Below are 12,495 nucleotides of genomic sequence, written 5' to 3'. Positions count from 1 at the left end.
AGCTGAACATCTGCAAGGAGAGCACAAATGATCTAGCGTTGGAACAACAGATAATTGCTATCAACCCACCCATGTATTTAGAGAAAGGATTAGGCCGAGAATGAAAGAGTAGGATCAACAGTGTCTGAACTCTAGCTACTATGAACTTTATATCCTGAAAGGTTCCAATTGGGATTTCCCTGGGATCATTAGTTTACTTCCCAAGCGTGCATTGTGACATGTGCAGACATGCCAGTTAGACAGCTAGCAAAGACTGCCATTTAGTAATGATCCTGAAAGACTGACAATTACATGCCAAACCAAAGGGTGCTGAGAAACCCAGTTGAGGTTGGTCAAACACACTTCACTCTGGAATTTTAAAGAAGTCAGAAAGAGCAGAAAAGTAGCAATAGTTTCTATCGGGCAGCTGATCCATTTTATGGCTATATCTTTTTCAATCGCGGATTGGGGAGTGGCAAATATTTTGAATGGGATGTGTTCCCCCAGAGTTTCAATATCTGGGCAGCATTGGAGACAAAATGATGGGCTTCATCATTTACTTTTCTATTATGTTTACCATGGTGGTTAATTGGGAGCTTTAAGATTGAATGGATAAATGGTGTTCATTAACAAAGCAGTTTGTATGTCAGATCCTCACCTGCAGAGGCACCAAAGAACAAATCCGAGCCCACAGTAGGGGTCCAAGCAGATAGCTACTTCTCGCGATGGGTAAAGCTCACACTGCAGCTTTATGGAACGACACAAGGCACTAGTTGCTGCATGGGACATCTGCAGGACAAAGGAAGTGTTTCATTAGAAATGCCTGCATAAAATTGAAGTTTTTTTTCTCATCAACTGAATAATTTGATCAAGACTTTCTCTCACAGCGGCATCGGTACAAAGATAGGCACTATGGTGGCGTGGAGTAAATTTAAATATTTTAAAAAAAATAATGGACCAATGCCCTTTAAAGACATTCTTGCAAAATTAATTCTCAGTGGGGATCATTTTAGTATTTCTCACAAAACTGTTTTTTCATAATAGTAAAATTGGCATAGGTCTCGGGACTGACTAATTTTAAAATTGTATTTTTATAAAGTCACAAACAGATTTAAATTATTTGAAACCTAGCCTCATCTATGGATTTAAAACATTGATTATCCTATAGCATATCTGCATTTAAAAAAAAAAATGATTACCATGCGACATAAGATTGAACGTGCATGGTTGGAAGCCAGAAGGGCCGATCAATCCCACTGTTGACTGACCTCATCCTTGTGGCTACCCACTGCGTTAGCTTCCCACTATGGGTGGCAATTCCAGATGGGCTTGCTCCCAGATTTACAACATGCACTCATGGGAAAATCGAGCCATTTGGGCATTAATTCCCCTTTGTAAAGTAAACCATTCTATTAAATCAACTTAAGATCTCACTGTCAGCATGCAGTTTTGCCTCCTTCCACCCGCCCCCACCTATTTCTAAAATGACAATTTGCAAATAGATATTTCGTCTCATAAATTCTCCACCATCAAAAAAAATGCATCAGCACTTTTCATCTTCGGAAAGAAATTAAAAAAAACACTCTGTACAAGTCAATAAATGACAGGTGTAGGCTTCCAGAAGAGATGATATAGTACTAAAAATATATAAATTACATGTACTATAAAATGATCATAATCTGTGTAGTATAAAATTACAATTTGATAAGTTATACTGGAAATTATTCCTATTTAGAAGTAAACTTCTGACGCAATAAATTGAAAACCTTAGAATCAAAAATCATGACTTCTTACTTTTAAAATGGCTCAACCTGTTAATTAAGTGATATTTCATAGATAAATCAGAGACCCAGCTCTCTCAGTTAGTTCATTCTTCTGTTTCAGATTTGTCTAAAATGTGTTAATATTTTAGGATCTATAATTAACATTGAAACAACTGGGGAAAATGATCAACTACACATAACTGAAAACATCTAAAGCAGTTTAGCAATTAGTTTGTAAAAAAACATGTTCATTTTTAAATTATTTTACGGTCAACAATAGAAAATCCAATAAATTCACAAAATCCAAATAAAATGAAATCATAAAGCATCTGAGAACAGTATTAGATGACTCAATCGGGTCTTTGGGGACTTGACTAACATTCATATAGCAGGAGAGATGGCTTTCATGAATAAAAATAGCAATAGTCTATCAAAGGACTCACATTATGAGTGAACTGATTGATGGAAATAGAGGGCAAGGCTTGTGTATATATGCCAGGTGCTCCTGTGTAAGAGTCTTCAACCTCCCAGCAGTAGTTTTTCTACATTTAATTCAAACTAAGAATTCTTAGTAGTCTGCACATAAGAAAGCCATTACATTTTACACAATGGAATTGTTTCAGCTGCAATGCAAAAGTGTTAAGATTCTCAAATGGGACAACCCAATTTCAATCCCAAGTTTCTTTACCAACAATCACACTCTGGTTTCCCCTAGGAGAGAAAGTACTGTTAAGTTTAGTGAGGTCACTTTTTGGGGGTGAGTGAGGGGGGTCTCTTTCCCACACTGTTCAAGCGTGTCTCCGTGCAGTGACCAACACATGATATTAATGGTGTCTGTGGAGATCTAAATGGGCCAAAATATTGCATTCTCTCCTTTGAGAACAGGCTAGAAATAAAGCAAAACATTGAAGGAAAAAAAATGCAATGGAATTATTTCCATTCTCCTCAGTAAAAATAAAAAATACTGTATTATTTCCCCAATAGTTTTGACATATGAATAAATTTGACAGGGGGGGGGTGAGGGAACTATAGAAAGAAAATGCTGCATGACGGTAATGAGTATCTTTTTACGATTAATTAAAATAAACACGATTTTAAATATTAGCTGTGGCAGGATCCATGCTAGACATATAAAATAGCAGTCAAAGACAAAGCCTCTCATTCTGCAAGCCTGAGACTGAACACAACCCAGTGATGACAAATGAAAGTCACATGTACACAGTGAAGGTCACAAGAGAATTGAGTTGTGGCAATCTTGGTCCAATCTCGAGAGTGCAAAAGGCAAACAAGTGGAAAATGGAAGTGTTCCTTGCTGCAGGGTACTTAGTGCTGCTACTACAGGTTCATCAACAGAGTCCTCCAATCTGTGTCACGGCCTGTTCTCACACTCCAATAAGATGAGTTGCAAGGGCACTGTTAAGAATCAGTAGTCAGAACTGTAAGCAAGTTCCTCCTTTCACTATATATACTTTTCAAATATCACCTCCATATTTATTGCAAAATAAAAATAATTTCTTATACACGCACAATAAAAAATTATAAATGAATGATCATTATGCTTAGGTCTGTCAGCAATTGCTCTAAATTCACTGCGATTTTGAATAAAATTTGACAAAGTCTAAAGCTCGATTAGGAACGATTCTGACATATAAAGATTGCAGTCATGAAGGGGGAAATTAATAGAATTTCAGTGTTCAAATATTCATAAAGCACTGCCTAAAAACCTTACATCATTTAGTGTTACAATGTTACAGCAAGTCAACTCATGAAAATGCCATTGTTGAGTCAAAGAGGCTTTAATTTGGTTTTAAAGCAGTAAATAGCACAAAAAACCTAATAATGCCATGGCACATTTCCTGGATTACATGAATATACAACTTCTAGTTATAGAGGAAAGATTATTTTGCCAGAAAAAGCTATGCATGTTATCATGGACAATTAACATAACTATTGTCGAAAAAAACAATAATAAACTGTACAATCCTAAATGTGGGGTTAGTTTTAAAAAAATCGTATTTTGTCATGATCTTAATCTGAGCAGTTACTCAGAAAAATGTGCCAATACAAGTAACCATCCAGTGATTATACTCTACACATGATATATAAAGGTACATTTGAGTGTTTTTAATGTGCATGTGTATGAATTTTCTGTGCTCATCTCGATGAGGAATGCTCTTGCTGAGGAATGGAGTATCTTTCATTTTGGCCAAAGTGTCAACACCAAATACTTATGTTTGGTTATACTGTGCTTCAACAATATGCCTCGGGCCAAACCTCAGGAAAGCACCCCCTTACTGCACTATTGTGAAATTTCTTAAACCATATATTCTACACCCTCTTTAAGCAAGAGTGCCAATTTAGTACCAATGTGTGATGTAAGCACATGCCCACTCTGAACTGGACTGAGACGACCCAAAACCGATTTCAGACAGGGTCCTACAACCAGAAGTGACTTTCAGTTCATCAGCCTGGGCTGGATTTGATCCCACATCACAGAGGTGAAAGACTATTATGCCAACCTTCTGGAACATTTGAAGTACAATATACATTCAACAATTTACATATACAAATTAGGTAAAATTAATAAAATGACTTATTTTGATACATTTAATAAAACCATTTGTCAAGTTCTATAATGGGAGGAATTTTTCTTATGTTATTAATGACTGTTTGCATACGCATTACTTTCTTATTCTCTACACTGAACTGTTACAAAGGCAAGAAAAGACAAAACCACAAGATTAAACATGCAGGTGAGAAAGATTATTTTGCAATAAGCAGTTTTAAAATATCTAAGCACAGAGGTAGCAACAGACAGTAATTCAAAGGCCAGTTAAAAAATACCATAAACAAATTGCATTGCTTTTCCAGTATTTTGATGCAAGAACAATGTCACAGTGTTCTGAGAACTCCAGCAGTGGGCTGTAGCCAGATGATCGACTATGAATCTGAATCCCAGTTCTAAGAATATATTAGGAGCAGGAGTAGGATATTTGGACCCTCAAGCCTGCTTCGCCATTCAGTAAGATCATGGCTGATCTTCTACCTCAGCTCCACTTACCCACCCAATCCCCATATCCCTTGATTCCCTTAATATCCAAAAATCTATCGATCTCTGTCTTGAATATACTCAACAACTGAGCATCCACAACCCTCCGGGGAAGAGAATTCCAAAGATTCACAAACGTCCAAGTAAAGAAATTCCTCCTCATCTCAGTCCTAAATGGCCGACTCCTTATTCTGAGACTGTCACCCCTGGTTCTTGACTCCCCAGCCAGAGGAAACACCCTCCCTGCTTCTACTCTGTCAAGCCTTATAAGACTTTTTATATGTTTTAATGAGATTACCTCTCATTCTTCTAAACTATAGAGAATTATCGGTCTAGTCTATTCAATCTCTCCTCCTAGGACAATGCCCCCATCCCAGGAATCAATCTGCTGAACCTTCGTTGCACTCCCTTTGTGGCAAGTATATCCTTCCTTAGGAAAGGAGACCAAATCGGTACACAATACTCCAGGTGTGATCTCACCAGGGACCTATATAATTGCAGTAAGACATCTTTACTCTGAGGCCATTTGCTTTCTTAATTACTTGCTGTACCTGTATGTTAACTTTCAGTGATTCGTGTACAAGGACACCCAGGTCCCTCCGAGCACCAACATTTCCCAATCTCTCACCATTTGTAAAATACTCTGCTTTTCTATTTGTCCTACCAACGTGGATAACTTCACATTTCTCCACATTATATTCCATTTGCCATGTCCTTGCCCACTCACTTAGCTTGTCTATGTCCCCATGAAGTCTCTTTGCATCCTCCTCACAACTTACCTTCTCATCTAGCTTTGTATCATCAGCAAACTTGGATATATTACATTTGGTCCCCTCATCCAAATCATTGATATAGCTTGTGAATAGCTGAGGCCCAAGCACCGATCCTTGTGGTACCCCACTAGTTACAGTCTACCAATCCGAAAATGACCCGTTTATTCCTGCTCTCTGTTTTCTGCTAGACATTCAAACTTAATTTGATGTTTTGCTAGTTTGTAGGTTGATTACTCCCTAATACAGAGGGAAGCTGTGACATTTTTCCAGCTTCGTACCAACCCATCCTTCAGGCTGCAGCAGCTAACACTGTCACACAAAAATACATTTCTCCAAACATAATTCCTTCTCTCTTACCAAAGGAGCCAGCTGATGCTGGGTATGGTTTCACATGTTTCAGACATCATTGAAGCGGCTATATTTTTTATGAACCCAGATAATAAATATTGATTGACTATTCAACTGTGGGTGCATTCCAACTGAGCCACATCATGCGTTCATTTGCATAACCCAGCAGAAGTCATTGGATAGCCATCAGGACCAGGAACTGCAATTAATTTTATATTTTTGCTTTGACAATCCATGGTTACGGAGGGCAACTATTATGGCCAACCACTGTCCTGGGTGAGAACAGCTAACTCAGCACAGAACAAGGATCAGTTTCTGAGCCACTCCTGTTCTGTGCGGTTTAGATCCATACCACACAGTGAATTTACCCACCTAACCATCCGGAGGTACATTACATTTTATAAGATTTAAAATAATCATTTATTCTATTTTTTTTAAATGAAAACATTTAAATATTACAAATATGATTATGAATATCTTTAGCACAAACATTAAAAAAACAAAACCGTCAAAAATACATTGTTTGCAATGTCAACAAAACTACAACACTTGTGTGTAGACATACTTTGCGCAGACATATAGCTAATAAATCCTATGTCTGCCCACATTTGGAACGAGAGAGTCATTACCAGTGGATTTTTAAGCCTAAAATTAACATCGGCAACATTTTAAGACTAAACACTTTATAATAAAAAAATAACTCCCTCAGCAAACTTACAATATATCAAGTTAAACCTTTCACTAAGTTGTTGTCTCAAAACTGAGTATTTAATTTCAGAGATAATTTACATTTCACAGGTGCATCTTACATGTACAGTCTTATGTAGCAATTGCAGAAATGCCAGTTTTATGGTTACGTAAAAATTTGGCATTTTTTGCAATCCTATTACAGAGCAATACAGTCTTATGAAAAATGCATTTCATAATCTAACCATCGATTCAGCAGATTATCGAGGTCACTATGTCAGTGCATGGGTTGGCAATATTCTTATTAGCACAGATCAAACTGCTCATGAGTAAGTTTTTTAAATACCAATATGGTTAGGTGAATAGAAAATTGCTAAGATTGCCACCTGCCCCAGTCTAGACTGAACAGTACTGTTTTGGAGTGTAATGTCTGAAAATTTCTAAAATTTTTAAAATACAGATCAATTTTACTATTTACTTTTAGTTTCTGAAACTCAACTTTACAAAGTTTAAATTTTCAATTATTTTTCATTATCAGCAAAGTAAACATCAGAACTCATGTCACGGTCCCACCCTTTGTCCTGCCTTAATACTGCAATCTGTCTGGTTTTGATAATAAGGTGGCAATCCTACAATGACCTTTATGGAGACACGGTGATTAAGGATAAGCAAGCCAATCTGCTCGGACTTGTTCCTCAATAAGTGCTACTTCTAGTAAAAGAAAACAAACTAGTAACAAACGAGGCAGAAAAAACATTTATCCAATGATAATTGACATTGACAATGCCTTCAAAGTGACAAGTCTAATCCAAATGGTTCACCAGTCCTCAGTAATTATAAAAGTGACTTTGACTTAAAAAAAATGAACCGTATCTATTTAAGTTATAAATAGGCTGATGAATAATACAAAATGGTGCACGGTAATTTAGCTTAATACATACAAACAACCAAATTTAAAATGATCTACCTCACAAATACAATATTACTTAGGTACTCAAATCCATGTCAGGGCACATATCAGGGAATAAAGTAAGGGAGATATTAAGCAGAAATATTTTCTCCCTTTCATCTTTATTCAGTGTCACTACATCACAAACCAGCTGTGGGATACAATGGAGACCTGCTGCTGGGTTTCCACCAACATCACTCTGGAAAAACTGCTCAGAGTTTGAGAGAGTGGACCGTGGTGACTCTCCCAGTGGGAAAGACCTCCACTTGGCAACTTCTCTCTCCAAGGCAGGCCAGTCCAGATCGGCCATTCGACCTGTGCCCGACTGCTCCAATATGCTGTGCCACCTCAATATAAGCATGTTCATTCCAGATAATTGCCCCAAGTTGGATTCAAGTAACCAAAAGTTTTGAAGTTTCTCTAGGTCTATATCCCTTTTATCTTATGTTTCAATTGTAATTCTGAAGGTATGAAGACAAGATGTGTGATACAAAAAGCAAGTGACGTTTCAGTAAGACAAAGACTCATGAGACATCAGACAAAAGCTTCTATGTTCTCTTACCTTCACCCCTGCGAGCATTCCTGTTGTAGATACACTAAAATCAAGGTAGGCCAAAGTGTCGGGGTTTGAGGGTTTGTAAATTTGGGCAGGCCGTCTCTTTGGCAAATCATCTGAAAGGAAATTAATGCACTTAAGGAACCGAACTGCTGTATATATGCAGATCATGGGTAAGCTTGCCACTATGGAACGCACAAGTATAACAGTTGAGAATGCCACAATAAGGCTAACTGTTTCCCTCCAAGCCATCCATCAAAATCACACTGATACATGTTTTCTAAAATGCAATCAGAGACTATCTTGTCCATGTTCGAGACAACAGTACCATAGATCCTGGGTCACCATTGGCAATGAAGAGACACTGCATGCTTGTGGCATTAAGGGTAAGGGGAGACATAACAGATGTTCAAAATTTGTGCGGGGTTTTGATCGGGGTACGTGGGGATAAACTGTTTTACACTGGCAGGAGGGTCGGTAACCGGAGAACACAGATGTAAGGTCATTGGCAAAAGAACCAGAGGGGGGATGAGCAGATTTTTTTTTTTTAAAAACACGGTGAGTGATGAGCTGAAATGCACTGCCTGAAAGGGAATTGGATAAATACTTGAAAAGGAAACATTTGTAGGGTTATGGGGAAAGGGCAGGGGCTGAGACTAACTGGATCGCTCTTTCAAAGAGCTGGCACAGGCAGATGGGACAAATGGCCTCCTTCTGTGCTGGATGATTCAATGATTTCCATTGTGCATTGGGAAGTTGAGTGAAATGTCCATCTCTGTGTACATTTGTACCTAATATTAGGAAATTAGTAAGTGATGTAAAATGGGTTTGAATCTCCTATGCACTGTTAATGCTATTTCTGCCGTGGTTCTCTTAATAACTGGCTGGCAGACTTAGCAATTTCCCAAGCGAGTGCAGCAAATTGCAAATAAACCCTCTACGCTTGCCATTTCATTAACCTTAATAAAAACAAATTACAAAAATGTCAAAATTAAACCTTTGCTGTACAAATTTAAAAACATTCAACTGGGTAAATCCCAGTGACAAAGTAACTGCAGCAGTTTAATGTTGACTTGCAGCTGCCTTCCCTTAAGTTAAGGGATAAGGGATAAATAATCTTCATTCTCCCTTGTATCACTATAGTAAGTATGGATGCTATGATCTAAAGGTTATAAATATAAACACGCGAACAACCCTCTCCATCTATTCATCCAATCTTTCCTCCATGCCTTTAAACCCTTTACACAATGAACCTTGAAATAACATCTCAGGCTTTTAGAGGGTTTCATTCCCTTTTTAAACTCAACAACCTTTGACAACATTCAAGATCAATGATAACTGTTCACTGTCTATTAGGCTGCAAGGAGAACAATTTCAATTATAACCAGTTATGATAAAGTAGGGCGAGCAATTGTCAACTTGTTTTTTTAAATAAAAAAGTACTCACAGCAGTGCTGTGCAAAGTTGATATTTGTACCATAACCTGTTGCGATCTTTCAAGTTGTTGAAGTAACATAAGAATTAGGAGCAGGAGTAGGTCATTTGGCTCCTCGAGCCTGCTCCACCATTCAATAAGATCATGGCTGATCTTCTCCCTCAACTCCACCTTCCTGCACGATCTCCATAGCCCTTGATTCTCTGAATATTCAAAAATCTATCGATCTCTGTCTTGAATATAAACGACTGAGCCTCCACAACCCTCTGGGATGGAGAATTCCAGAGATTCACCACCCTCTGAGTGAAGAAATTTCTCATCTCAGTCCTAAATGGTCGACCCCTTATTCTGAGACTGTGATCCCTGGTTCTAGACTCCCCAGCCAGGGGAAACATCCTCCCTGCATCTATCCTGTCAAGCCCTGTAAGGATTTTGTATGTTTCAATGAGATTACCTCTCATTCTTCTAAACTCTAGAGAATATAGGCCTAGTCTACTCAATCTCCCCTCATAGGATAATCCCCCATCCCAGGAATACATTTGGTGAATCTTTGCTGCACTCCCTCTGTGACAAGTATATCCTTCATTAGGTAAGGAGACCAAAACTGTACACAATACTCCAGGTGTGGTCTCACCAGGGCAGTATATAATTGCAGCAAGACATCTTAACTCTTGTACATCTTTACTCTTGTACTCAAATCCTCCTGTAATAAAGGCTAATAAATGGCCATGCCATTTGCTTTCTTAATTGTTTGCTGTACCTGCATGTTCATTTTCAGTGATTCGTGTACATGACACCCAGGTCCTTGGTAACGAAATGGTATTTTTTGCAGTTTCATTTTTACCTACTACTGCAAAATGGAACCAACTAAAAAAGACACTGACCTGCATTTTCTGATCAACACTATTTTAACTTTGGCAATAACCCATGTATTTCAAGTGGGTTACTCAGTTTTAACATAGCCCACTTATTTGACATGGGGAATAATGCTGATCAGAAAATCCACACTATTGAGGTAACAAACTAACAATGCAAAGAAATAGGAAATGGGCAGTCCGCATTGGTGTATCAATATGCTGCCTCACAGAGTACAATAAATCATCTGTTTCCATTCAATAAGCAATGAAAATGTCAAAATGTGAGCATCACAAAACTGTGGAACTCCTTAGGTTCCCGAGTCTCCCCTTTCTGCGATAATCTTTACAAAGTGACTATTTATACTGTGCTTTTGCTATGGAGTTCCCGCCCCCGATGCCTCCCGCCCGAACCAGAAGTGCAGGACTGGAAGTGTAGTGCCGAACCGGAATCATTCCGACCATGTTGCCCGCTGAGCCCCCGACCGAGCAGCCCTGAGCATGGAGATAATTCCCTGATTCCGGAGCCAATTTCTGTTTCTGGCACAAACCTATTTAACGGCCCCGACCCGAGCAGCCCTGACCCAAGCCTCGAGCCCCCCGCCGGGCCCCGAGTCCCTCGCTGGGCCCTGGGCTCCGAGCTACAGGCCGGGCCCCAAGCTCCCCACTGGGCCCCGGGCCCTGAGCTCCCCGCTAGGCCTCGAGTCCCCCGCCGGGCCCCGGGCCCTGAGCTCCCCGCCGGGCCCCGGGCTCCCCGCTGGGCCTCGTGCCAGCCCCCCCCGCCGGGCCCAGAGTCCCCCGCTGGGCCCTAAGCTCCGAGCTACCGGCCAGGCCCCAAGCCACCGGCCAGGCCCCAAGCCTCAAGCTCCCCACTGGAATTGATTGGGGGTGGGGGAAAGAGAGTGAGCCTGATTGGGGGACGGGGGGGGCGAGGAGTGAGAGTGAGAGCCTGGTTTTGGGGTGGGGGGGGGGGAAGGAAGAGAGCGCGAGCCTGGCTTTGGGGGGTGGGGGGGGGGAAGAGGGGGAGGAGAGAGCGAACTCCAGGAAGACAAATCATGTTCTTCCAATCCCCTTGACACCCACACCCGACATCGTTGGCGAGGATGAAATCCAACTGTCACGACACCCAATAAACCTGTTAACAATCCACACACAATGCCTCATCTATGATGGGCGGTGGGGGGCTGGGAGGTCATGCACTTGTGCTGGGGTAAGGGACTTCGGCTGGAACTTGGTGGCTTCTGGGGAGATCTATTCTGTGTGGCTTCTGGAAGTCAAAGTGGATCGAGTTACAATTTACGAAGTCATTGAGAATTTGGGCTAAGCGGTTCCAGTTTCACAACCCAGAGAAACTTAAGGGTGTGGCTTATCCTCCAAGGGGACCAATCAGAGACAAGGAGCGGCCATTTTAACAGTACAAATAAATGCGTCCTAATCTTGAGCCTTTAAAAAACAAAACCTATCATCTAATCACTAGTTCCGAATTTACCTCATCTTTTCTTTCATTCTTTTCAACCTGTGGTGTGTTGAAACTAAAGGCTTTGGTCATCACTTTTGTTTCTCAAACAATATCACATAATATTGACTGAACTAAAATGTTGCCAGGTTAAATTTGTGCAACATGATGTGAGGTTGTTTCATACCTTGTACATATTGTCATTATACTGCCCCAATGCCTTCTCAGATGTTTCAACACCTTAACAGGACATCATAATGCTTTCAACATTGAACAGTTCCACATAATTAAAGATAAATAATTACATTGACTGTGGACCCGAGTTTGGTCAAACCTAAGTTCCACTCAAGTACTGTCCAAAGGATCTCTAAGATCCTGACGGTACTTTGGGTGGAAGTTTGGTGGGAAAAAACGCCCGGCAGAAAAAAATAGGCTTTACACGCCGATCCTGGGCGGCAAATGTGATCCTCGGCAAAGTAACGCCGAGGATAAAGTCAGGGCCCGGGAGGGGGGTGGGGAAACAGGAAAAATAAAACCTTTTCAAAACATTTAAAAGAAACTACTACGACAAATCCTTCAGAGGACCCCATCCACCAAAATCCCTGCAAAAGAAATGAAGAAAACAAGTGCACTAACCTTTTCTTGC

At 40.1% G+C, this 12,495-nt stretch overlaps 1 protein-coding gene across 1 annotated transcript in view; it reads right to left on the bottom strand.

Moving 5' to 3' along the window:
• LOC139264688 (disco-interacting protein 2 homolog C) overlaps positions 1-12,495 on the bottom strand; it is a 622,729-nt gene that overhangs the window by 67,558 nt on the left and 542,676 nt on the right. Inside the window, exons 29-31 of the mRNA XM_070881594.1 lie at positions 8,111-8,220; positions 2,186-2,284; positions 638-768 (exon numbers count right to left, since the gene is read on the bottom strand). Coding sequence (XP_070737695.1) covers positions 638-768; positions 2,186-2,284; positions 8,111-8,220 — 340 coding nt within the window. The remainder of the gene's footprint in view (positions 1-637; positions 769-2,185; positions 2,285-8,110; positions 8,221-12,495) is intronic.

This window comes from Pristiophorus japonicus, chromosome 5, assembly GCF_044704955.1.
Source record: "Pristiophorus japonicus isolate sPriJap1 chromosome 5, sPriJap1.hap1, whole genome shotgun sequence".
Taxonomy (NCBI): Eukaryota; Metazoa; Chordata; class Chondrichthyes; family Pristiophoridae; genus Pristiophorus; species Pristiophorus japonicus.
This window is presented reverse-complemented; position numbering and strand designations above follow the sequence as displayed.